This window comes from Helianthus annuus, chromosome 5 (genome assembly GCF_002127325.2).
Source record: "Helianthus annuus cultivar XRQ/B chromosome 5, HanXRQr2.0-SUNRISE, whole genome shotgun sequence".
Lineage (NCBI taxonomy): Eukaryota > Viridiplantae > Streptophyta > Magnoliopsida > Asterales > Asteraceae > Helianthus > Helianthus annuus.
The window spans coordinates 41,934,569-41,962,011 of NC_035437.2; the positions used below are offsets into that span (position 1 = coordinate 41,934,569).

The 27,443-nt window shown below is 40.3% G+C and overlaps 1 protein-coding gene across 1 annotated transcript; it reads left to right on the forward strand.

Moving 5' to 3' along the window:
* Positions 1 to 23,431: 23,431 nt before the first annotated feature.
* Positions 23,432 to 26,651, forward strand: LOC110943558 (protein FAR1-RELATED SEQUENCE 5-like). The gene is made up of 7 exons (XM_022185300.1): positions 23,432 to 23,537; positions 23,637 to 23,771; positions 23,859 to 23,957; positions 24,062 to 24,851; positions 24,954 to 25,212; positions 25,322 to 25,894; positions 25,983 to 26,651. Exons 1-7 carry the CDS (start codon positions 23,432 to 23,434, stop codon positions 26,649 to 26,651), a joined length of 2,631 nt encoding a protein of 876 aa, XP_022040992.1.
* The last annotated feature ends 792 nt before the right edge of the window (positions 26,652 to 27,443 follow it).

Below are 27,443 nucleotides of genomic sequence, written 5' to 3' on the forward strand. Positions count from 1 at the left end.
AGTCAACGCAAAATCAACAACTGCAGGATGCCAATTTTTCGGACCTCGCTTGGTCACGTGGCAGTGTAAGAAGGAAACCTCTGTTGCTCTTTCGACATGTGAAGCAGAGTACGTGTATGCCAGCAGCTGCTGCTCGCAGATCCTGTGGATTCAGCACCAGATGCGCGATTATGGTTTGCAATTTCTTACCTCTCATATATTTGTTGATAATGAGGCTGCAATCAACGTAACGAAAAATCCGGTACATCACGCTAAAACTAAACACATAGAAATTCGATATCACTTCATTCGAGATTGTTTCGAGAAGAAGTAGATTCGAATAGACAAAATCCACACCGACGAACAAAAGGCAGATTTACATACCAAAGAATTTGATAAATCAAGATTTTTATACTTATTAAAATCAAATGGTATGAAACTTTTGTCGTCAGGGGGAGACATTGTCAGCGATGATGAGAAAACCACTGCAGAGGATGTTGAAAAGCAGACTGCTTTGGTTTGTCGACTTTTTAGTTGTTTTCGTATTTAGGGGGAGATAGTATATTTTCAGAAAAATACAAAAACAATAAAAAATGCAAAAATACAAAAACATGAGAAAATTTTCTAAATCCGAAAACATTAGAAAACCAAAAAGAGTTTTGCGTAAAAAGAGAAAATGATAGTACATCAGCTAGACAGTTACGGTATGCTAAAGAAATGTAAAGATTAAAAGCGTTAAACGGATTCACTGATGATATGCCGATAGGTTTTTACATGTTTAGTAGACCTTTTCAGGATATAAACATAAAAATCACATCTTGCTTATTTCGTGGGGAACATCTCTCGGATATATAGGTAACCCCTGAAATCTTGTTTGAAAGATTTTCTGTTTCTGACATACTAGGTCTATGTACTTGACGATATCTGGGGTATTATACCAGGACTTCTGATTTTGCGGAAGCAATAGCCTACTCCTCGTATAATACTCTGCACAGCTTTAATTCTTAAAGCCTCCCCTCAGCATAAAAAATGATAAACATTGCAAAATGCCAATCATGTGTTGTTGAAGTAAAGATCCCCAAGTGGGACACACCGAAAGTCGAGCCATCATCTCTTTGTCTGAACGGTAGTTCTTACCTGAGCTCTCATGGCCTCACACTACCCATTACAGATATCATTATTGTACGTTCACCTGTAAGACTGAAATAGAGATCTGGATACGAGAGTATATTCTATGGTGGGACACGCGAATAAGTTAAGTACTTAAATCACCTAAATCGTATCCTGAATAAGTTGAAGTCTGTGTAAGAATTTAAAAGGATCAGAATATCGACAATCTAAGTGAACTGTTTTAAACTTAGTGTGAAATTAAGCTCAACGGTACCTGTGACTAGTCGGCAGCTGATATGATCCTCTAACATGCTCACCAAAAATATGTTTGTAAATAGTTTACTGTTTACTTTACGGCATTTCATTTCATTTTAGCTTAAAAACCCAAAAATATTTTAGTGTGTTTTAGCATAAACTTTCTTAAAATCACAAAAAGATTTTATCATCTGCTTTAGTTTTCGACAAACCAAGGTGGAAAGCCAATCTTCGGAATCTGAGAAGTGAAGCGAAGCAGGAAGTTTCTGGGCTGAACAACTGGATTGGGAGCTAATCTTGAAAGTTTAAGATTTTCAACGTTTAAACAAGTTCATTAACTTGATACTGGTTCATTTTCTTAGAAAAAGTGTTGAAAGTGTTTGAGAAAAATGTCAGATGTTTCGTTTCGGGTCAACCAAGGTCATTAACTTGGACTTGGTAGGCAAATTGAGTACCTAGGGTCATTAATTTGGACCTAGATACTTGAGTGGATATCTAAAATGATTAAAAAAATAAAATTTGAAATTAAAAAAGATTGAGTTTGGATCGGATGACAATCCGATCGGATGGCAATCTGATCGGATGGCCATCCGAGTGGTGGTCAAAGGCTATAAAAGAGAGTCAAAGGTCTTCACTCAAACACATTTGATCGGACCACCATTCGTCACACTCACAAACTCTCTCAACTGTTCTTGATCTTGACTCACTTTCTTGCTTTTCCAAGTTCATAGGATTGTTGGCATACTCAACCTTCACTATGGGAAAGGTAAGTTTCCTAATTTTCACCATTAAAATAGCTTAAATTTGATGTTTAAGAGTGTCGGGGGTGACTGTTCTTGACGGGTCTTAGATCTAGGCTTAATTAGGGATTGTTGATAGAATCTGAACATAGGGTTGTGTTCATCAGCCTTAGATCTATAGATTTACCGTGCCAATTAGATCAAAAACAACATAGATTTGATAATAGGATGATTAGAGGTGTTCAGCAGCCGAGATACAAATAGTCAAATTAAACCCAATCTGTTTAGTTTTGTGAAAAATTGAACATAGGGTTTTGTTAGTCGGCTAAATCTTTAAGAGAATTTGTAATCGATTTTGTAGAAACTTGAATTTTGATCTTTGATTGTTTGTCATTCAAACTGTTCTTCATGAATAGTGGATCGAAGGGCAATCCAATCGGATGACCATCCAATCCATTGCACACCTTTGTGTTTGAATTTTTCTCCAAGTGTTTGAAATTTTTAAGTGTTGTTTAACTGCATACACATGTTTGTGAAATAATTGGTCATCACGTTTCAAACTGTTACTGTTTTTTTGCAATCGAGTGGCAATCCGATCGGATGACCATCCGATCGGAGGGCCATCCAATATAAAACACACTCTCATATGTTTTTCAAATGTGCTCGAATGTTTATTCATGCCTGATCGAATGACCATCCGATCGGATGGCCATCCGATCGGATGGCCATCCGATCCAAATGCACATGTGTGGACTGTTGTACATTTTAATGGATATAGCTCATCCGATCAGAGGACCATCCGATCATCAGTACTATATAAAGTGTAGAGCTAAAGTGTTAGAGAAATTTTCAAGATTTTCAAAATTTTCATTTTTCACTATTATGTCTCGATATGTATGCAGATTGTAACATTGACATTTTTGCAGGCAAGATCGACTGATTGGCATCCAACTCACAACATCTACTGTATTTTAGATGAAAATTATGCAAATATGGAACCATTTAAAGAAATTGTACCATTCTTGAAGGAAAGTAGAATTGCAAAGGCATTAACAGAAAAGCATAAATGCTATGAGTCGCATGTAAGAATGTTCTGGAAATCAGTGAGATATCACGAAAAAGAAAAGGCAATATATTCAGCGGTGCAAAAGAAAGATGAAAATGGACAGGACATTGATGTAGAGGTTAAGTTTACAGTGGCGGATGTGAGAAGGGTTCTGGATTTGAAAGATAGTGATGACGACCCAATAATTATTCCTGAACGTTTAAGCAAGGGTTTGTGGTTTAGAATGCGTTACACAGGGCACATGAATGACAAATACCTTAAGTCTAGATTTTGTAGACCATACAAATTCATGGTTCATTGTGTGGTGCAAGCTTTATCGCACAGAAAAGGAGCTTACGACGAGATGTCAGACTACATAATGAACATTATCACATGTTTGGTGCTGAACAGGCCTTACAACATCTCACAAGTGTTGTTTAATCACATGATTGACAACATCAAAGGCAAGAAATACATCATGTACCCGAGATTCATTCAAATGTTGTTGGACGACCAAGTGCCGAATCTTCCAAAAGATACTGCTGATGAACTGAAGTTACAACATATGAGCAGTGAAACATTGAATAGATTGAACAAGTATAAATTTTGTCAGAAGATCAGGAGCCAAGAGTGAAAGGAATGATAGGAAATATTAAGAATAAGAAGTATGTGGCACCTGAGAATGATTGTTGGAGACACGAAGATAGTAATTCTGAGGATTAAAGTGAACATTTGAGTGAAATGGTGGAGAAAAAGCTGAGGTTTTGGTTTGAGAATGATGGAAAGAGGAAAAGGACTCCTAAAGTTTCACCCAAAGTGGCAACACCAAAGATTGTTATTAAGGGTAAAATTGGAAAGCAGGAATCACAAAAGAGGTTGATAGATTGTTCTTATTAAATGTTATACTAATAAGTGTTGATGTTTATTTTGCAGAGCCAGCGAAGAAGAAGTCTCCGCCAAGATTGATTGATGAAATAGTTATTCCACCGGAGACAGTCTGAAGGGGTAAGGTCCCAAAAATCCCACAAAGAGATAGGGACCATACCACCAACCGGTCTTTCAACCCTTCTAAACCTTGCGCGGCCGCGCATTGGTCTTACAGAAGGAAGAAAGAAACTAACAAACGATAGTCGCGCGCCCAAAGGGAAACCTGAACCCTTGCGCCATCTTCCATTTAGCAAGGGTCAAAACCCTGAAACCAAAACGTCCACCCAAATATCCAGACTTGGATATTATTTTACCCATACTTGGGATCTATCCAACCGTGGGTACACTGTAAAGTGTCACACCAGATTACAGCAGTAATCTTCTAGAAGAAATACAATCGTGCACCACCCAGACGGTTATAACCGTCTGGACACGTGTCATCATCACAAACATTCCTGAAATCACAACGATAACATGTAATTGGAGAATGATCTCCACTCAAACCACTTTCCACGTGGCAATTCCCCAACCGTAGATCAAGTCGTGATCCGTGTGCACTCACGTCGGATCAAAGTAACTTAACGAAAAGTAAAAAGACTCAACGGAAGGAGAAGTAACCGCTACGGTGTTAGCATCTTCCGTTATCTTTTCAATAACAGATTTTCCCTCCAAAACTCTCGGTTATAAATAGGAGAACTTTTCAGGTATAAACTCAGATCCAATCTCACTACTCAATTACCTTTATCTTCTCCATACAAATACTTATTCTCACACTGGAGTCGGGTCAAGGAGAGAACCCTCTTCTCCCCTTGGCGAGGCTAACGGTGCTTTGTTTTGCAGAATAGCCGGAGAAGTAGTCCGATCACCACTGAGCCAATTGAGAGAGAACTAACCTTTTATGCGGATTCAAACCCCCTGGTACAACTGATTCCGATCTGTTGAACCAGTGTTTCTTCATTGGCGCCCACCGTTTTCTCAGTTTTTCTAGTTCCTATCTCGTTTCGGTTCAGTTCATCTCATTTTTCTGTTTTTCCGTATGGCAGAAAATTCATCTTCTCACCGACGATCCGGTCCTCGACCAAATGTCGGAAACAATTTACCAGTCGAAGGGATAGTAGAAGAGGCCTCAGACGATAATGAGGTTCAATCTAATGGAGCAAATAACCCTGTTACTCCAGGGATATTTCCCATAAATCCCACCCAATCAATTCTACCACCGGGGGAAACCCCGATATCATGGTATGTCCGGTCACAAGGAGCATTAAATGAAGTGTATACACAATTGTGTGCTCAAACCGCTCCCGTAACACAATCACGAAGGCCGGGATCAAGAGCTCATGCTTCTCAACGAGAAGAATCAACAAATGATGGAACGAACAGCTATCAGAGACAACACCATGAGTCACAGCCTCGTCAAAGGCAGTCAGTTCATGATAGGTTGGGATCTCCTTGGGATGCCCACACTGATGAATCTGACCAAACGTATCGTTTGAGCGCAAACACCAGCGTATTCAACAGGCTGCACCCAAACTCTAACAAATCCAGGCCTCGAGCGGTGTACAACCTTGAGGCAGAACATAATTACGACTTAGTTTACCGTCCTGCAGAAGCAGCGGAAAACTCAAAGTTTATACTGGAAATAGCTCTGGCTCCGTTAGAGAGGGGCAAAATTACCATCTAACGTCGGCAAATTCAATGGGTTAACTGATCCCGACGATCATTTGAGGGTCTTCACCAGCGCAGGATTGGTCGGCGGGTGGACTCTTCCGCTTTGGTGTCATTTGTTTGTTCAAACATTAACGGGGCCAGCGCGAATCTGGTTTGATAATCTACCAACCGGGCAAATAGAGTCATGGAAAGACCTGCGCCAAAATTTCTTAACACACTGCAGCCAGCAAAGGCGCTCCATGCGGGATACATCTGATGTCATGAACATATGGCGTCGAGATGATGAGAATTTGGAAGATTTTATAACCAGGTATAATAAGGAAGTATTGGAGATCGGTGGTGTCCACGAACAGCTAATCCGCGCTCAGTTTAAGTACGCGGTCAGATGTGATGATATGGTCAAAGTCCTGTCCGGAACAGAAGGCCTCCCTAAGAGTTGGGAAAAGATAATGGCAGCGGCTAAAGTTTACGCACAAACAGAAAAAAACCTTACGACAAACAGACCGCTACCACCACACAGCAGGCCCACAGATTTAAGCGCAACGGGCGAACGAAGATTCAAGAAATCATGGCGCGAGTCATCTGGAAGCCGCTCCTCTGAAGATGCTCGCGCAACAATTAACAAACTCTCGGCTCAGAGAGATAACAAGCATGAAAACAGGGAGAGGCAGTGGACCCCACTGACAAAGACCCAGGCGGAAGTCCTAAGTACCGAGGATTATCAGTTTAAACCGCCAATCCCGATGAAGAGTAAACGTGGTCAGGACCTAGCGCAGTATTGCGAATATCATAAGGATACGGGACACACCACAAACAATTGCATTTCCTTGCGCACTGAGATAGAGAAAGCCCTTAAAAATGGGGAGTTCACACATCTACTCCAGAATATGCGCAAGGAGATAAAGCAAATCACCCGGGGAGAAGAAACCTCCAACAAACGGGCCAAGACCTACGAGACTCTGCAAGATTCCTCACAGGAAAAAAGCGTCAAAGATGGCAAAACTAATTTAAGTTCCATCTAATTATTAAGACTTTGTAATGCCTCTGCGCGTTATCCATGAATAAAAATTACAAAGTTTCTATCATTTGTATTTACAAAATGCATGCAATTTCCTTTTAGTAAGCTCGAAAACATTATGGTAGAATAGAATAAGCTCCATTCGTGGTCAGTGATTACTTCACAAATGACCATAAACCCCACACATGAGCTTCATACCAACATTCATTCGCCTTACTTAAGCGAAAAGCAATTGTGTTCATGCAAAAAATTGTAAAGGCATTCAAACGAATAGAAACATGTTACTTTCAGCGTACAAATACGCCCTGGCAAGATTCAAACACGGCAGTGTTTCGAGTCTTTACGCGAACAGCACAGCAAAACAAGGATATACATCCCACAAACAGGAAAAAGGGAAAAACACAAATTGTCCAGAAACAAATTTCACCCTACTCTAAATTTTCTCCCTCATCAGGGAAGATTTCTTTAAGCTGCGATACCGGATCGTCTGATTGCAGCGCTACATCTATCAACTCCATAATTGGGAGTTGTAAGTTATTAAACTCCGCCTTCATAGAAGCAAGCGCGGCCGCGGTATTCACACCAAAAGTAGCAGACTTGCTGTCATCCCAAGTAACCTTCAGTGCACTCGTTACATGATGGGAGCATTCTGCATAACCTTGCGCATAACCATCCCGCCGCGCAGCAACCACTAAATCCGCAACAGTTTTATCCAGCTCCTTAGAGTTTAACACAGATTCAGCAACCTATGAAACCAAATCAATAGTGGTTAACACAAAAGAAAAGAAAGAAGAAAGTCAGCGCAAGTACATATATAAGGTAGGAGCTTACACAGGCAATCCCACGATCCTTCAACCAGGTCATGTCATTCCTTAAGGGCTCAAGCTCGCTCTCTGCTGAAACCCGCGCCGTCTCTGAATTTTCCAGTTTTTCTTCGGTCACAGTCAAACGGCGGGAAAACTCAGCATGTTCAGAACGCGCAACCTCCAGGTCCTTTTTCAATTGTTCCTGGTCAGAAACCAAAGCAGTAAGTTCCTCTAGTTCCTTATCCCTAATGGCAAGAGTGCTTAAAGCTTGTACCTCCCACTGCTCGCTACGTTCCCTATGAGCACGAGCTTCTGCCAAAAAAGTTTCCAAGTCAGCTTTCTCTTTCTGCAATCTCTCAACCTCCGCGTCTTGGTTCTTCAGCTTTTCAACATCAGCTTTGAGGTTATTTATAATAGTACGGAGATTTGCCTTCTCTGCATTATCCTTCTCACAAATCTTCCTCCAGTTTTTTCGCTCCTCAGAAAGAAGAGCAGCTTCAGCTTCAGCCTTTCTTTTCCAACCAGCAACAGACCACTCTTCAGTCTTCCGCTCAGCCTCAAACTTGGCTTGATCATCTTTTAGTTTCGCAATCAATTGCGCCAAGCGTCTCTCATCATTGGAGAATTTCTTCTGAGCTGCCGCAAAAGATTTTTGCTCCTTATGCATATGATACCACTCTTGAACAATACGATGGGTGGTAGAAATATGAGCGGCGGTCTCAGCAACGTAAGACTGATAGGCCTGATCGCAAGATCGGCTTTCTTGAAACTTGACCTCCCCAGGCGGAAGTATCCCCTGCAGCCAATCTTGGCACACATGCCAGTCCGCAAAATTATCCCCTTTCTTCAAATTCCAGACAGGAGCATGAGGATCAGCAGCATCCTTCTCCGAATAGCTCCGATAATAATAATCAGCCAAAGTTTCCTCTGGACGGATAGGAGATTGCTTACTGGCACCAGCTGATGAGTTTTGTTCTTCAATTGTTGTCTTCTCAATATGCTCCGTTGTAGTATCTGAAGAAGCGGGAGTAGAAATTTTTTCGGTTGACCCTTTCCCTTGGTCTTGAGTAACCACCTCAGGAGCCGAAGGATTCTCCGCATCATCCACCTTGCCTAGGCCAACATCAGCAGGCCTCTCAATTTCAACAGGCTTCTCTGCACCATCATCAGCACCTTCTGCAGTGTTTGATTGGACAGTTGCAGAAGCATGCGGAGGAGTAGGAGGAAGTTCTTCATGTGTCATAGCTTGAACATCGATAGGGGTTGGAGCAACAGGAGTTACTGTAAGAACAAGAATCCATAAGAATCTAACCCGTAAAAAGGAAACAAGAAAAAATGCTGCTTACCAGGAACAGATTCCGTAACAAAAGCATCAAGATTCCCCCTTCGAGTAATCTTCTTTCTTTGAATCTTTTTAGGAGGCTGATCCTCCGCGTTAGTATCAGTTTGTTTTCTCTTGCTTGCTCCTCTCTACACCAAATGCTGAGGACTAGATTCAAAGTCAATTGGATCATCCGGGTTGGATGGAGGAATATCAGCTGAATCTTTCGGCTCTGATTTCGGTCGCCGAATAGTAACTGCAGGCGTAAGACCCTCCAAAGTATCAGAGACCACCACATAATCACACTTGTCAGAAGAATGGCGCATACCTTTCTTCTCAACATTTCTAGCTTTGAAAGATTGAGTCTTTCCGACATCACCTTTCTTGGGCGCAACATTACTAGCCGTAGCGCGCCTTTTCCTCTCAGGGCCTACGCCCAAGTTTGACAACTCACCTACAAAGCGCAAAGAACAATTAAAGCATGAAGAGAAAAATTGGGACAAACAACGAACACAATCTTACCTGCGCCAGCAGCAGGAGGATCAGACAGATCCGAGTCCCGCGGAAAAGAAAAATTCTTTGCAATACGGTCGTACCAAAGTTCTTCATCAGGATTTTTCTTGGTGGTACCCATCCTCCCCCCTTCTCTTTTATAAGCAACAACATACAGTGAAACAACTGCAGGAAAAAACATACAGGCTTGTCGTCCCGATCCATCTTCCAGTTTAAACTCAAAACCGTACCATGACCCCCCCTCGGTGTAGACAGGCTTGTCGTCCCGATCCATCTTCCAGTTTAAACTCATTCCAGCTCCGACAAGGGCTTTCTCCGGTAAAGCGATATTAGGTATTTTCTTCAGATCCTGATACCAAGTCTCCTCAGAAGGGGTCTGGAGTGTTTCAATAGGAACATCCTCTTTTCCCCTCAACACCATCCTCATCGGAATCACTCCGGCGTTCATAAAGAAAAATTTATGTTTCCAATCGTGGAAGGATTTCGGAGGATTGAGCAAAATTTTCTTTGCAGAAGCTCTCTGAACAAAAGAGTAAAACCCCTGGGTACAGTGCATTTGGTGAAAAACCCTAAATCGAGGAACGGTCGGCTCAATATTCATAGTCCGACACACGAACTCAAAATGTCGAACCCTAACCATACCAACAGGATGCAGTTGGGAAAGATGAATGTTATAAAATGTAAGGATGTCAAGAAGAAACGTCGTCGCAGGCAAACGAAAGTTGCCGTCACAGAAGAAATCCCAGAAAAGGGTGATGTACCCAGACGGAGCATCTGCCGCTGTTTGCCCTTCTTCAGGGTACAGAGCACCCTAACTTTCCGGAAAGTTAAGATTTCGCATCAAACCATCAAAGGACCCCCTCGGCCACTTCAAAGGTGGAAGTTCAGAAGACATCTCTTCAGCAAGATTTTCTTGATTTTCTCCGGTCGACATAAAAAGAAGAATCATGGACTTCTCAAGAAAAGAAAGGAAGGGGAAAAGTTTCAACGGAACAATGATGACATTAGGAGGTTACCCAAACGTTATATACTCATCGCAATAAATAAGCATCGGGAACCGTCACAGCAAATTTTTCGGTATCACAATCCCTCAACAGAGCAGGAAAAGTACACACGCGTCTGCACACGTGCGTGAAAGGCACGAAAAGCAGCATATACCTGACAGTGTCAGCTTGACCTACAGTCCTAGCTGTACCGTCCTATAAAGACAAAAGATTTCCAAAATTCCCAGAATAAAATAGAGTCATCTCATAAAAGTCTCTCTTTTTTTCTTCTTTCTTTCTTTCGCGCTCAAAAACCATCTCTCTCCTAAGTCCAGTGCTCCACTTATTCGCATAAGTACAACACTAGACTGGGGGGACTTGAAGGGGTAAGGTCCCAAAAATCCCACAAAGAGATAGGGACCATACCACCAACCGGTCTTTCAACCCTTCTAAACCTTGCGCGGCCGCGCATTGGTCTTACATAAGGAAGAAAGAAACTAACAAACGATAGTCGCGCGCCCAAAGGGAAACCTGAACCCTTGCGCCATCTTCCATTTAGCAAGGGTCAAAACCCTGAAACCAAAACGTCCACCCAAATATCCAGACTTGGATATTATTTTACCCATACTTGGGATCTATCCAACCGTGGGTACAATGTAAAGTGTCACACCAGATTACAGCAGTAATCTTCTAGAAGAAATACAATCGTGCACCACCCAGACGGTTATAACCGTCTGGACACGTGTCATCATCACAAACATTCCTGAAATCACAACGATAACATGTAATTGGAGAATGATCTCCACTCAAACCACTTTCCACGTGGCAATTCCCCAACCGTAGATCAAGTCGTGATCCGTGTGCACTCACGTCGGATCAAAGTAACTTAACGAAAAGTAAAAAGACTCAACGGAAGGAGAAGTAACCGCTACGGTGTTAGCATCTTCCGTTATCTTTTCAATAACAGATTTTCCCTCCAAAACTCTCGGTTATAAATAGGAGAACTTTTCAGGTATAAACTCAGATCCAATCTCACTACTCAATTACCTTTATCTTCTCCATACAAATACTTATTCTCACACCGGAGTCGGGTCAAGGAGAGAACCCTCTTCTCCCCTTGGCGAGGCTAACGGTGCTTTGTTTTGCAGAATAGCCGGAGAAGTAGTCCGATCACCACTGAGCCAATTGAGAGAGAACGAACCTTTTATGCGGATTCAAACCCCCTGGTACAACTGATTCCGATCTGTTGAACCAGTGTTTCTTCACAGTCCAACAAGGTGTTGATCTTTTGAACATATCTATTGAAGACTATTTAAAGAAACATGAGGATGCTAAAGCTGCAAAAGAAGCTGAAAAGGAAGCTGAAACTTCTGCAAAGAACGTTGAAGCTGAAAGTTTGAAAGAAAAGGAAGTTGAAGGTGTTGTGCAATCTGATTCCAGTGAAATAGAAAGTGACGAGATTGATCCAACTATGATTGCACCTACTTCATATGTTTCGGGAAAAAGAAGAAGGATTCTGATGAAGAAGATTCAACTTATGAGCCATCACCTCAAGAAAAGAAAAAGAAAGTTATTCGAAAGCGCAAAGCACATCCTACAGGTGTTATTCCAAGGAGTGTTAGAGCAAGGAAGGGAGCAGCAACAGTGCCTAAAATTCAAAGTGTTAAAGCTCCAGAAGTTTAACAAGTTCAAAGTGTAAAGGATCCAGAGGTTGAAGTTAAAAGTGTTAGAGCACCTGAGGTTGAAACGACAGAGGGTCCAAGGTTCAAAGTGTTGACACCAATGTTGAAGCTGAGAAAAGTGATGATAAGGTAGAGTATATGGGTGAAAGAGAGTCTACACCACCACCACCACCACCACCAGTCAATCTAACTATTCGTATTCCAGATGATCCTAAAGAACCAACATATGCAAAGAAGGAAACTACTTCAAGTTCAAGCCAAGGTTTTCCTAGGTTTCCTGATAATCTTAGACCAGGGCCTGTAAGTTTGGATGATGTTGGCGACTTATTCAATGAAGGCAAGATAAATCTTCTTACAAAGAGAGTGAGTATTCTAGAAAAAGCTAAGGCGAAAGTAGAAGCTGAATGTGATGAACTGAAAAAGAAGCTTGAGAAAGAATTGGCAGAGAATGAAGAACTGAAGAAAGTAGTGAATGATCATGCTGAAAGAATTGATGATTTGACTGTTGATCTTGGTGATAATGCTAAAGTCAATGACACTCTCACTGCAGAGTTTAATGAAATAAATGCCAAGTATGAGAACATGAATGAAGTCAACAAAACATTGCATCAAATGATCGGCGAGCTGCATGAGTCGTCTTCAAATTAAAATAAGGTATTAAGGCAAGAGATAGAAGCCTTGAGGGCAGATAAAGTTGTAAAAGATGAACAGTTGAATATGTTGTATACTGTGATGGAACATAAGCTTGGAATCAATGTCCAAGCTGTGTATAATGATTTGGAGATTGAAAGGGTCGAGGCACGAAGAGTTCAAAGAGAAAAGGAGTTGGCCGAAGAAGCAACACAGAAGAAGAAAAGTGTTGTGATTGATAATGAAGAAATTCTTGGGTCTTCTAGCCAACAAGTTTAACCTGAAGCTGAAGGTACTACAAATTCTAACCCACTTGCAATGATAGCTGTTGGTGACGTGATTGATGTGACTCCTGAAGAGATCAAGCTTGATAGACGTAAGATCATCGAGAAGCGTCATGAAGAAGAAGAAGAAAAGATAGATAATGAGGAATTGGAGCAATTGTTTGACGATATTGACGACTATGATCCCAACAATGATGATGATGATGATCAAGGGGCAACGGGATTGCTAGTTGTGAAGCCGACTACTCAATATACTTTCAACGACTTCCTGAACGACTAGTTGAATGAACAACAGGAAGATCAATAGCATGAGTCTTCTTCTTCTTCTGGGAAACAACATGCTGATCAGGTATTCCTAACTCAGCCCAAAGTTATTTACTTGCATTCTTCGTTTGAGGGGGAGTTAGAGGTGCCTAGAACAAGAGAGGAGATGTTAGAAGAGTTGGGGATGGAGGATGGGAACCTAAAGTTTGATATAGAGGATGATATTCCTCCATCGTCTGAAAGAGAATATACTTTCAATTTTGCAAATGAAGCAGACAACTTTAAAGATGTTATTATTGAAGAAGGATCTGATATCTCTAATGAAGACACACCCTTTCACTATTCGGGTGTTGATGATACCTTTTCGACATTCGCTGAAATGTTTAAGAGTCGTAACGAAGATGAAGTTAGGAGGAAAGTGGTGGAAAAGATAAGTACTAAAGGTATTCCAGAGACAGTTCCATAGGAAGAGTTATTAGAAGGAAGGAAGAATTGGTTTAAAGTGACGCCGAAGGAGAGAAAGTACAAGAGACCACTTCAATATTTCACGGATCATCCAGATAAATCTCTGGGTGATATTCTTTCTTGGGGTTATCTTGAAGATTTACGGGTTTATGCTATACGAAGGGAGCACGGAGTTCAATACTTTGAGTTCTTATCTGATATAAAGACACTCCCATGGTGGGATGTGGAGGAGCTCGTGCAAACTAAAAACATCAAACAGTTCTACTATTGTCCAAATGTGAAGATGCATGACCAGAAATTGTGGAACTACATCAAGCTCCAGGTAAAGAACAAATTCCCTGATTGGAAGCCGCATTTTCCAAAGCAAACTATCAAGATTTATCCAGTAACAGGTGAGAAAGATATTACTCTGCAGATAAAGCTGCCAAGATGTTAAAGAACATGCCGCTACGTGCAATGGAACAAGATTTCCATGATGACTTCAAGGGTTGGATTTACAACCAAAGCACAGCGGAAGCGGTGATATCTTTGTATGTTAAGAAGACTGGAGAAACAAGGCGCATAAACGTGTTAGATCCTTTGTGGTTGGTTAACTGTTCGAAGAAGGATATTGATTGCTTATTCTTTAACAAGATTGTATATGATGGGCCAGACAAAGCTCAAGCGCAACAATATCAGAAGATGGCGAATCTATGCTTTGCAAAGGATATAAACTCTGGTAGATATTGGCAGACTAAGTTCAGAGACTTAGAGTTGGAGGAGTTCCTAAAGAAAGAAAAGAGAAGCGAGAAGTTCAAAAAAATAGCTGAAAGAGCTGCTGTTCTAGGAAGAAGAAAACTTCTAAGGCCTCCACCGACAGATCAAACGTCAATAGAGTCTGAAGAGAAAAAGATCCCAAGGTGGGATAGAAAGAGGGATGGAGATCCTGAGATCCTGAGTACAGGAAGTATTGGAATGAGATTGGAAGGCCTCTAAGGTTAAAAATGTTAGCAGAAAAGGCAGAAGCAAGGAGGCAGAAAGCTAAAGCTAGTAGGCGCTGCAGGAAGGTGCAGTGAAGACTATGCAGGAATGAAGACTACAGCTACATCCAAGGGGGAGTCTGTTAGTACATTATGCTAGTAGCTTCAGTCTGTATCGAGTCTGCACATTTTGTCATGTATGTGTCGTTGTACAGTTTTGTTTGTATGTATTTTGTATCTAGACAAAACGGGAGAACGAAACGTTAAAATGTTAATGTGATCCGGTCGGATGACATAGGTCATCCGAATGGATGGTCATCCGGACGGATGACCATCCAACCGGATGACACCTCCTCTCCCAAGATTGCCTATAAATAGTAGTGTATGGGTCATTATCTAGAACCTTTTGCAGATTGTGTAGCGAAGCTCTCTCCAGTTGTCATCAGGATCTTTGTACTTTCATATCAGTGAATGAAATTGGACATGTTTATCGTTGATATCGTTGTTGATGATTCTCTGACGATGCCAAGGGATTCCGCACCTCTGTATTGATCGATTCGCACCACGTTCTTCATCTTTTAGAACCGTTCCTGACACTCACATTGTAAGTATTTTAACCCCTGGACACTAAGTCGATACTCTGCCCGATTGATCTAGGACTCCGTAACGCATGTCAAGGCTTTGCCTGACACAGTTTGTTGGAGTTCTGTCTCTTGTTGTATGGCTAATGTGATTTGGGTTATCTTACTAACACGTGTGCATTGTATATTTTTCATGAAACTCAAGAAAATAATCAAGAAATATTACTAGGAAGCCCGTAGAAATACCTAAGTCTACAATGTGAGTCCATTCTCTTTTCTCACAGTTTGTGAGCCCTTATTACAAATGTTTTTCAAAACTCTAAATATTTATCAGTTATAATTACAGTGATTAAGTCTTTGTAATTCTACAATTGCTGCCGGTATTATGGGGTTTTATATACATTACTTGATAACCTTCACAATTGGACAATGAGTTAGCCAATGTGTGATATGACCATAGCCACAGATCCGGTCGAGTGGCAAGTACTGAATGAGAATATTGGTAGATATAAACATTGTAATCGCCCTTAATACTGTAATATTATAACAATTAAAGTTTTTATAAATTGGAATGTACTCGCCAGTATTTCTTGCTGATAAAACCTTTTTCAAATGCGTTTCAGGTAACTTAATGTGAAAGCCATTAGAAGTCAGCTATGGAGCACCTAAAGCTTAAAGAAGTGGCTATAAAAGTTACCTAAATAAAAAGGAGATCATGTTTTTAATAATTAGGGTTGATCCCTATAAATGTATTTTGAATAAAACCTGGGTTCTCTCCCATTTATTTATTATAAAAATTCGGTGTTTTGAAACTCTGTAATTATTTCCTAACTATGGTCCTGATGAAAATTTTCCGCTGTGTAATTAATAAACACCGATACCATCTGACTGGTTCACGGCTCCCGCTCCCAGGGTGGGGTCGGGGGCTGTGACAGAAGGTGGTATCAGAGCCAAGCCACTTGTTTAACTCATTTAAGTGTTCTTCTAATACCTAAACCTTAAACATTTATGTTAGGAAATTAATACCTTATGTATTATTCTGTGAAAATAAAATCTTAATATTTATATTAGATTTTATTGCCATTCTAACAAATTTTGAATTCCCATTATGTGTAACCAATATTTGTATCTTATAGTTATGCTATGTTTAACATTATATATATATAACGGTGATATATTAGTAATGTTATGTCTTATTAATTTTTCTGATATATTATTGAAGAAACAGAGATCTAATTAGACCGGAGTCAATCAGATCGGGGGTTTTGTCTCTGCATAAAACGGGTTAATCCTCTCGTTGATTCGGTTGGTTGGCTAGCTTTCTTTTCCGGTGATCACTGCAAAACAGAAAGCCGTTAGGCTCGCCACGGGGAGAATGGGGGTTCTCTCCGAGATCACCCTCCGACGTGAGAATAATACAGTGATCTCAAGGAAGAAGATAAAGTAGTAAAAGTGAGAGTAAGTGAAGTGTAACTTGTCAAGATCATACCTGCAGTGCCTTATTTATAGCTGGTTTTTTGTGGGAAAATGGTGTAATGGAGAGGTGACGGAAAGCACTTTTCCGTTAGTGGTTATTCCACTTTTCCATCAATAGTTAACTTCACATCCATGCACACGGATTGTGAGTTTGATCGACGGCTGGGGAGATGCCACGTGGAAAGTGGTTTTGTGTAGATCTATCTTCAAGTGAGTACCATCATCGTGATTAGATGATCATCCATGATCATGCCATATCACAATTAGTTGTAACCGAATGGCCATGCATGGTGAGCGTTTAAAATCCTTCTAGAAGATATACAGCTGTAAACCTTTATGCATTTGCCACGTGTCCATTCTGTTGTAACAGAAAAGATTTTTTTTGTTCAGGTCTTGATTTTAGGCGCGCAGAGATGTTCAGGAGTTTATCTTCAAGCCTAATTGTACCCTTGCGCAGGCCCGCGCAAGGGTGTTTGTTGAATATTTGTCTCTCTTTTCTTCCGGCGCATGGTCCTCGAATAGTGTTCTTTCTCAGATCTTTTTTAGAACCGTTGCGCAAGCGCGCAAGGTTCTGTTTGAGATGTTCTTTGGAATGAAGTTAGGGTATGGTCTTATGCGCTTGTGAAGGGTTTTTGGGACCATACCCCTTCAAGTCCCCCCAGTCCAGTGTTGCTCCTATGCGCTCGTGGCAAGTAGGTGGAATTTCAAGTTTCCTGAAAGTTGGGGTGCGGTATACCCAGAAGACGGACAGACGGCGGCACAGGCTCCGACCGGTTATATCACATTGTTCTGGGATTATTTTTCTGAGGGCAACTTCCGATTGCCGGCAACAAAGTTCTTCCTTGATATTCTGAATTATTATAAATTCCATATTTCGCAGTTGAACCCGATGGGGATGGTGCGAATCCGTCATTTCGAGTTTCTCTGCCGATCGATGCACATCGAACCTACTGTTGATCGTTTCCGAGTTTTTTATCAACTCCATTGTGCTCAAGGCTTCTACTCATTTGCCCAACGCCCAACCGCCAAGAAAGTTCTGCTTGTACCTCCAAAATCTTTTCATGAATGGAAACCCAAGTTTTTCTATATCAAAGCCGGAGTGATTCCGATGAAGATGTTCTTCCGAGGTGCCGAAGACATTGTGACGGAAACCCTTAAAACACCGGAATCGAAGGTATGGTACCAAGATATGAAGGATGTTCCTTCTATCGAGCTACCGGAAAGGGCTTTAGTTGCTGCAGGGATGCGTTTGCACTGGAAGATGGATCGTCAAAATAAACTGATGTACATGGAGGATGACAAGAGTAAGTCCTGAGATCTTTCTTCTTTTGTTTTCTATCTGTAGCAGAACTGTTATTTATGTTTCCTTTTTCAGTTGTTGCTCTGTATGTTATGGCGTACAAAAGAGAGTGCGGGAAGATGTCAACTGTAAAGAAGGGTGCTAATGAGGACCCCTTGTATTATCAAATAGCAAGGAACTTTGTGCTTCCAAGGGATGTGGATTTGAGTGCATAGCCTGCTTCTGGTGCTGGTATGCTCTTTTTATATTTTTGAACAATATTGCAACATTACTTTTTGTTGATATTTGCGCGTTGGGTAATATTGCAATATTCTCTTTTGAATATGTGAATTGACAAACCTAGGCATAGGCCCTGAGTCAAGGAAAAAGAAACGTGTGCCGATTGCTACTGCTGCGCCCAAGAAGCTTGAAACATTGAAGGCGGACGTTCTCAGGGAAGAGAAAAAGAAAGGTACGCGCCTTGTTTCTGACCCTTGGTGTGATTACGTAGTGGTGTCTGATACATTACAGGGACTTGCGCCTGTAGCTGTGAGAAAACCGAAGGCGGAACCTCGTGATACTGCGGATATTCCGGCGTCGAACCCTGATGACCCCATTAACTTGGAATCGAGTCCAGAGCCCTTGCGGAGAACTAAAGCAGTGAAGAGGAAACCCGAGAGTGAAGCTGTGGCGCAACCCGCCAAGAAGTTGACCTGGAAAAAAATTATCAAGAAGGGTAACTTAGATACTCTTGCTACGAAGCTTTCTCCTGGTGAGTGTCTTCTTGACTTTTGTTTCCTCATAGTCTTAAGATAACGTGAACTTTTATTTTGCAGAAAAACTGACTTCTTCTGTTCGCGTGGAATCACCATCAATTTTTAATGATGATCTTCTGCCATCACCACCTCGCGCTCTATTAAAGAACAGCTGGAGGGTACCAAGGCTGCAAAAGCGGAGGTAGAGAAGGCTGTTGGAGTGGAGGAGCCTGTTACAGTTGAGTTAGATGCGGAGAAGGTTGTGGAAGCGGAGACTGCCGACGTTGGTGCTACCAAGCCCAAGTCTCCTGAGATTGTGGTGCATGAGCCAGAGAAAGGAAAATCCATTCAGGAGGATCCTGTGATAACCATCCCTTTTTCCGCAACTATTTCTGCTCCCCCCAGAGATGATGTTAAGAAAAGCCCAGTTGGCGTTGATCAGGGCTTCATTTGTCATGATGAGGAAGACTCTCCTATCCGCCCGGAGGAAACTCTGGGGGATTACTACTATCGATCTTATTCAGAGAAAATAGCTTTCGATATTCATGCGCCTGTGTGGAAGCTTAAGCGAGGCGATACCTTTTCTGACTGGTAGGTTTGCCGAGATTGGTTGCAAGATGTTTTTCCTCCCACCGAAATTAAATTTCAAGAGGAGCGTACCCATGATCAAACTTATCACGCCTATCTTGAAGAAACTGCTAGCTCAACTTCCACAACCCACCGTATAGTGCGCGAATGACGCAGTATGCACATGGAGTGGGCTGCTTTTGAAACTTCAAAGAAGGAAGGTTCTGAAGAGAAGGCAAAGGTTGCCCTATTGAGAGCCAATTTGGTGTCAGATCAAGCCAAGTTTGAGAGCGAGCAGAAGACTGAGGAGTGGTCTGTTGCAGGATGGAAAAGAAAAGCTGAATTCGAAGCTGCTCTTCTCTCAGAAGAGCGAAAGCGTTGGAGAGAAATTTGTGATAAAGACAATAGTGAGAAGATAGGTCTTCGGAACAGTATCAACAATCTCAATGATGAGAGTGAAAAGCTGAAGAAAGAGAAGACATAGGCCGAGGCGGCCCATGATGAAGCCCGTTCCCACCGAGAGAGAAGCGAGCAAAGAGAGGTACAAACCTGCGCCACTCTTGCCCTTAGAAATAAGGAGATAGAAGAACTCACTTCTTTATTATCTGATCAGGAACAAACCAAGGCGGAGCTTGGGTCTGCCAAAAAAGATTTGCAGCTTGAGAGGGTTGAAAAGGTCGAAACCTCCCGCCGTCTTGCCGAGACTGAGGAGAAACTGGAGAATTCTGAAACTGCTCGGGTGATGGCGGAGAGTTTGGTTGAACCCTTGAAAAATGATATGTTATGGATGAGGCACCATGGGATTATTAATGTAAGTGTCAACCCCTTGTAATATTTCTGATAAGTTTGCGCATCTTCTTATTGTGATTTTTTGTGTTGCGCAGGTTGCAAATTCGATCCTCAACTCTATCGACTTGGATCAAACTGTTGCCAATCTGATGGTCACCGCGCGTAGTGATGGATACACTCAGGGGTATGCGTAATGTACCCAGCATGTGAATGATGCGCTGAAGGTTAACTGGGATAACAGCAGATCTGCCATGCGTGGGGTTGATACTGGGGCCGCCCATGCTGCTGCTAAGACGGAGTATAACAACTTGCGCCTTCCAGTGATGGATTTGGTAACTGCTGCACTCCAGTCTGATGACTTTGTGCCACAATTGAAGGACATTCTTCCAGATGAGACGGATGACGATGAAGACCTAGAATAGGTTGTTTTGTATTTTGTGGTTGCTGAACATGTTTAGTTGAATAGGTTTGGGATGTAGATCCCGTTTGTAATGTTTTGTTATTGCGCTGTTGCGCAAGTAACTTTTTTCGATGCGCTACCGCGCATGTAATTTTTCGTTAATGCGCTGCTGTGCAAGTAACTTTTATAAATGGTATGTTTTTAGTTACAATGTTTGCATGAGTACAATTACTTTGCTTAGGTAAGACAAATGAAGATGGTATAAAGCTCATGTGTGAACGTAGGGCGGGACCTTGCGCGGTACCTGTGAACGCAGACCGTTCATGAGACTTGTGTTATGTTACCATAGTGTTTTTGTGCTTACCAAAAGGAATTGCATGCATTTGTAATAAAATATAAAGGTAATGTAACGGACTTTGTATTTGATTCTGATAGGGCGTAGAGGCCATGTATTACAAAGCTGTTGTTAGGATAAATATCATACCCATATATTTATATGAATATATTTCAATATAAATCTTATAATATTAATAATAATATTATGATTAATATCTTAATCAAAGATATTAATATAAGATAACACAATTCAGGTATGATACCTCTGAAACATCATAATATAAAATATTACTTGATACGAGTGATATATTTTATGATTTATCATATAACCTAAAATTTTACTCGACTTAAATATATATTTTTGTCAAAGTTTTGACGAAATATATAATTATATTAATTTTGTTAAAATATAATATCTTAGCATACTTAAAACAGGTTTATTGTTTAATACAATATTAAAATAGGATTTTCATAATAACACTATGAAAATATTTTTGTTATTGTATACCCATATAAGCACATGTACATTTACATACACATGGAAAGTGTGCAAATATATATAAAATATTTTATATTTTATATTTTATATTTTATAACTTGTATTAATGAAACAAATGATATTTCCTACATAAAATAGAAATATGTACAAAAATATTTGGTACTGTATAACTATATGGTTTAAAATATATGTACGTAACATATATATATATCAACATGAAATAGCCTAAGAATTTTTACCATTTAATAGTTTAACTTATCTCTTAAACTACATTTGAGTCATATATATATATATATATATATATATATATATATATATATATATATATATAGTAACAAGATCAGGAGAGAACGCCTCAAAGTGTGAGAACGATTCTCAACCACAAGATCTTAGTGGTTTGTGGCGGAGATTGATGTGGTGGCATTTTTATAAATAATAGGGGCCTTGGAACTACCAGGAAGGGTAAAATAGGAATATCCAAACAAAGGTGCACATGCCAATCGCATGCCATTTTCCCCCATCATATTTAAACAACAATAACTTTTTTATACGTGATTATTTTTCAAAAAAAATTACACCATAAAACTCAGCATTTTTTATCTTTCCAACGAGTATACTATTGATATACTTTTCGAAAAAAAAATAACTGGGTTTTATGGCGTTTTCGGAACTGGATGTTTTATGGCATTTTAGACTAGGTATTTTCATGGCGTTTTTCTGAACTAGGTGTTTTAATGGCGTTTTAACTAGGTATTTTCATGGCGTTTTTCTGAACTGGGTGTTTTATGGCGTTTATACAGTACAAATTATGATTTTTCTAAGCTCAAAAAATATTAATTTAGGCGGTTAGACACAAAAAAATGGTTTTTTGAGCTGTTATAAATTATAGTTTTTTTTGGCGTGGCGTTTACTAGGAGCTAAAAATGGTTTTTTTTGAGCTGTTGTAAATTATAGCTCAAAAAATAACTTTTTTTGTTATGGCTTTTTTAACTGGGAGCTATATGGCACAAAAAAAAAATTGTTTTTTTGAGCTGTTGTAAATTATAGCTCAAAAAAATAGCGTTTTTTTAACTAGGAGCTTATGGCGTTTTTTTGAGCTATATGGCTCAAAAAATGGTTTTTTTGAGCTGTTGTAAATTATAGCTCAAAAAATAGCTTTTTTTGTTATGGCGTTTTAACTGGGAGCTATATGGCTAAAAAAATGGTTTTTTTGAGCTGTTGTAAATTATAGCACAAAAATAGCTTTTTTGTGCGTGCATGACAATAGCTTTTTTGAGTGTTTTATAGCGTTTTAACTGGGTATTTTCATGGCGTTTTAACTGGGTATTTTCATGGCGTTTTTCTGAATTGGGTGTTTTTATGGCGTTTTATTGAACATCCAGTTCATGTGAGTGGGTTTTTGACATCAATGCCACATGTCACCACCAAAATTGTTAATGGTTTTTTTGAGCTGTTGTAAATTATAGCTCAAAAAATAGCTTTTTTTGTTATGGCGTTTTAACTGGGAGCTATATGGCTAAAAAAAATGGTTTTTTTGAGCTGTTGTAAATTATAGCACAAAAATAGCTTTTTTGTGCGTGCATGACAATAGCTTTTTTGAGTGTTTTATGGCGTTTTAACTGGGTATTTTCATGGCGTTTTTCTGAATTGGGTGTTTTTATGGCGTTTTATTGAACATCCAGTTCATGTGAGTGGGTTTTTTGACATCAATGCCACATGTCACCACCAAAATTGTTCTCATCGTTCTCACACTTTTCACCGTTCTCTGTAAATCCTGACCCTATATATATATATATATATATATATATAGGACAATGCTCTATAAAAAACCCCATTTTTTTAAGAAACTTAGCAAACTCAACATGTGGCTCTCATATGTCCACGTATCCATATCCATTTCATCTACTTTTTTGAATAGAAGGGTAAATCAGTAATTGTCCCAACCCAAGATACTTTCCCAACTTGATTCGACTTTAATAATTAATGCCCATCAACTCCAGTGTACAAATTACCCATCTCCATATTTTTTTTTCATAATTTCTTTTTACATATCTCCATTAACATCATCTCAACAAGTTCATGCTTCCTCCATTAATTTCCATGGAGACAAATCCACCAACATTGGAGTTAATGTCGCCGATCCATAGTTTCCCCAACAGATTCCTTAGCAGTGACTGCCATAATGATGAGGAATTAAATGTTCAAGGTTTTTCTCTTTATCTAACATATATCTCTCCAATATATGTTTTTTGTTTGTATATGAAATTTTTCTAATAGAATAATACAAAATATACTGCATGGCAAGCTTCTGGATATACTTACATGGAAGTTGATGGTTCTCGATCATCTGTAGTGCCCTTGAGATCACCGGATTTTCTGATCTGCAACAACTTCATGAACAGCGGTTTCCATGCTGACGAGGTTATGGTTAATGATCAAGGTTAGTTTTTCTATACACTCTTTTTATTTTTTTTTCTTCCCCAAATATGGCATAAATCAAACATATTGCATAATGTTTGACATGTAGCATCCCAAGATTCTGGCTACGCTAACATGCCGGGTGCTGGTTCTGGATCACCTCAGGGCCCTTCTGTGTTCGCTGAATCATCTCGCACCCATTTAGATGGTATTTTTTTTCCATGGCAGCACAGTTTTATACTCATGTAACAGCGATCTAACATTTTGTCCTGCCATATACCAGATTCATAACCTTTTTGTTTTTTGATGCAGGGCCAGTGCATCCACACTTCGTTTTTGATACGCCTCAGGGAACCCGTTACTGGATTCCTAACGTCGCTGATAAGTTCATACCAGTGTGTGGGAAATCTTATTCGACATTTGATGCTGTTGTTTCCATGTATGAACTTTATGCGTTTGAAGCTGGTTTTTCTGTTAAAAAGGGCCAAACTAAAGTTTGGAATGGAATTCCCACACACAAGTATCTTCGCTGCTCAAAATACGGGAAACCACAATCCAAGAGGACTTTTGACACACTAGATGAATCTTCTGTTAGGCCTAGGAGAACCAACTTTACATGGTGTGACTGTAAGGCAAGCATTCTAGTCTCAATCTTAAATGATACATACACAGTTCTGAGTTTCAGTGATATACATAATCATGAACTTGTTGAGAATTACAACCGTGATCTTAGCAAGATATCACGGAAGCTGTCATTCTCCACCAAACAATTCATTCACAATATGAGTCTAAACCGTATCGGACCCATGAGAGCTTATAGATGTCTTGTAGCTTTAAAAGGGGGGCATCACAATGTCGACGGGACTCCGGTGGATTTTAAAAATTTTAGCCACCAGTTGCGAATTTTTATTGGTGAACGCGACGCACAAGTTTTCCTTGAACGCTTGCGTGAGCGCTTTGACAACCTACCCAACTTCTATTTCGATTACACGGTATCGAATGGAAAGTTGTCTTCTGTATTCTGGGCTGATGAGATTTCAAAGCTAAACTACAAAGCTTTTGGCGATGTCCTCGCCTTCGACGCGACTTACAGCACTAACAGGTTAGTCCCCCTTAACATGTGTTAGGCATGATATCCAAGTATACAAACCTAAACCAAAAAAGTGTTACATTTTGTTAACATCAAATCCATTTTTATTAATAGGTACAAGATGGTTTTTGTGCCATTCACGGGTGTAGATCATCATTTCCAATGTGTTACATTTGGTGCGGGTTTGATATCAACCGAGTCCATTGAATCTTATGTGTGGTTGCTTAAGGCTTTTTTGAAGGCACACGGTACTCAACCAACTCTCGTGTTGAGTGATCAAGACCCATCCATGCTTCAAGCTATTCCTATGGTCTTCACCGAATCACGCCACCGTCTATGCATGTGGCATATAATGAAAAAACTACCCTCCAAGGTTAGGTTAAATTGTTAGCCTTTAACATGTGTTATTCAACATCACAGACTTCTTGAGTGTTTTTCAACTGTTTAATTAACATGTGTTAGTATCTCCTAAATTTTACTAGATCTCTGCGGACCTTCTTGACAACACTAATGTTCGGTCCTGCATTCACCGGTTGGTTTGGAATGTTTATATCAAACCAGAAACGTTTGAGTCCCGCTGGAATGACCTCCTAGAAACATTTGGCCTACAAGACCACACTTGGTTGAACGACATGTACAACCTCAAACATCTTTGGGTACCAGCCTACTTCAGGGAACTGCCAATGTGTTGCTTGATGAAGACCACTTCACGCTATGAAAGCTCTAACGCTGCCTTCAAGGTCAACTCAACAAGCGCAAACACCCTTGTACAATTTATGTTGTGCTTTGAAAATAGGGTAGACAGCCAACGCTATCGGCAACGTGTATCGGAGTACAAAACCTCATCCACGGTGTTCAAGGGCAATACTGATTTAGCGATAGAACAGCACGCTTTCGCCAATTACACAAACGCTGTTTTTGCACAAGTTCAAAAGGAGATAATTAAAGGGAAGTTTTTATGCTACATCACAAACCAAACCGAGTCCAGCAATACCACTCTTTTGATAGACGTCACTCATTTGGACAAAAGGAACAACATCACAAACGTCTATCAGGTAACACATGTTAGGCATGTTCATTATTACCCCTCCACTAACATACGTTAGATCTAAAGGCCCTTTTTTCTCATTCTGTTCCTAACAGGTTACATATAACACTGTAGACCACTCCACCAGTTGCTCATGCAGGAATTTCACACGTATCGGATATCTCTGTCGCCATGTCTTTTGCGTCTATCGATTGAAAAATATTGCAAAGATACCACCACAATACATAAACGATAGGTGGCGCCGAGATGCCCTCCCAAAAGAGGTTTTTTCACTTTCCAGCCGATACGGAGTCAACCCACACGCACCTTCCGTTATGCGGAATGAAATCCTCGACCTCGTTACTGAATGCGTTGATGTGGCCAGAACCGACGAGGATTCGTTGTCAAAATTGGTTGCACAACTCCGGGATTTCAAGATCAATGTGCTTTCCCAGCAACCATTGGGTACAATTGAAAATGAAACAAAAGAGTGTGAAATGGAAAAGATAGTTGGGCAACCAATCAACATTCCAGTCGAAGTTGCTAATCCAAATGTTGTACGCAATAAGGGATGTGGTACACATACTCGCATTTCTGGACCCGGTGAGAAGGCAAAGGCAAAACCAGCAAAACGTCCAAAACAGCTTCGTTTATGCAAGTGTTGTGGTCTGTATGTCGACGACCACGACTCACGCAACTGTGTTAAGGTGGCCGCAATGAAAGCAGCAAAAGTAGCTGCTGAACAACAAAGGCAGACCGCCCCTGGTCCCTCCACCTCTGGTTAAAATCTTTATTTTTCGTTTTACTACTACTATGTAATGGGAGACTCTCTTCATTTTGGCCTTCTTACACACATGTAACAGTCATTTAACATCCTCCTGCTCTTTTTCTGTTACGTGTGTAAGAAGGTGGAACTATTTTGATCCCATTTATCATTTCTAGTCTTGTAAAAACTTTATGGCCTTTCGGCACTTTTGTGTTTGTAGCCCAACTTTTGTGGACCTCTGTTTGCTATTAACGGGCTTATCTTATTATTATATCCATGGATAATTGTGTTTTTGGTTTATATTTTACAACAGCATGAAAAACAGATGCTTAACACATGTTAGCCCCCGTACTAGGGGGTTTTCATAACTGTAAAAGGATCAACACAAAAGGTGTTAACCCCACACCAATAGCTTATATATAAAAACACATCATGTTATATAAGAAAACTCCACAACTAGCCCACTTAACCACAAATTCTACTAATAGGTTACAACCGCAACTAAAACAATGGATCGACTACCGACCCGTCACATCAACCCATTCCCCCAAAAAAAACCATAATAAATGAACAAGAAAAATGACGTTAGTATGTCGTCTACAAACATAGGGTCAACAGGTTATAACCACTTACCACATCCTAACTACCCCTTCTTATCCTCCATCATGGTGTGGCAACATCCTCAACATGAAAGTACAGAGGAGAGGGGCTACGCTCACTCTCCCATGGGTCATGGTAGCACCAGGACCTGATTGTTTCGGGTGAGTATGGACACAACGGGCAACCACATAATTCATGGTCTGGATCCGTC

Coding starts and splice junctions, on each gene's coding strand:
- LOC110943558 (XM_022185300.1), top strand. CDS start 23,432: ATGGAGACAAATCCACCAACATTGGAGTTAATGTCGCCGATCCATAGT. Junction 23,538..23,636: donor TGAGGAATTAAATGTTCAAG/GTTTTTCTCTTT, acceptor CTGCATGGCAAG/CTTCTGGATATACTTACATG. Junction 25,895..25,982: donor ACATCACAAACGTCTATCAG/GTAACACATGTT, acceptor TGTTCCTAACAG/GTTACATATAACACTGTAGA.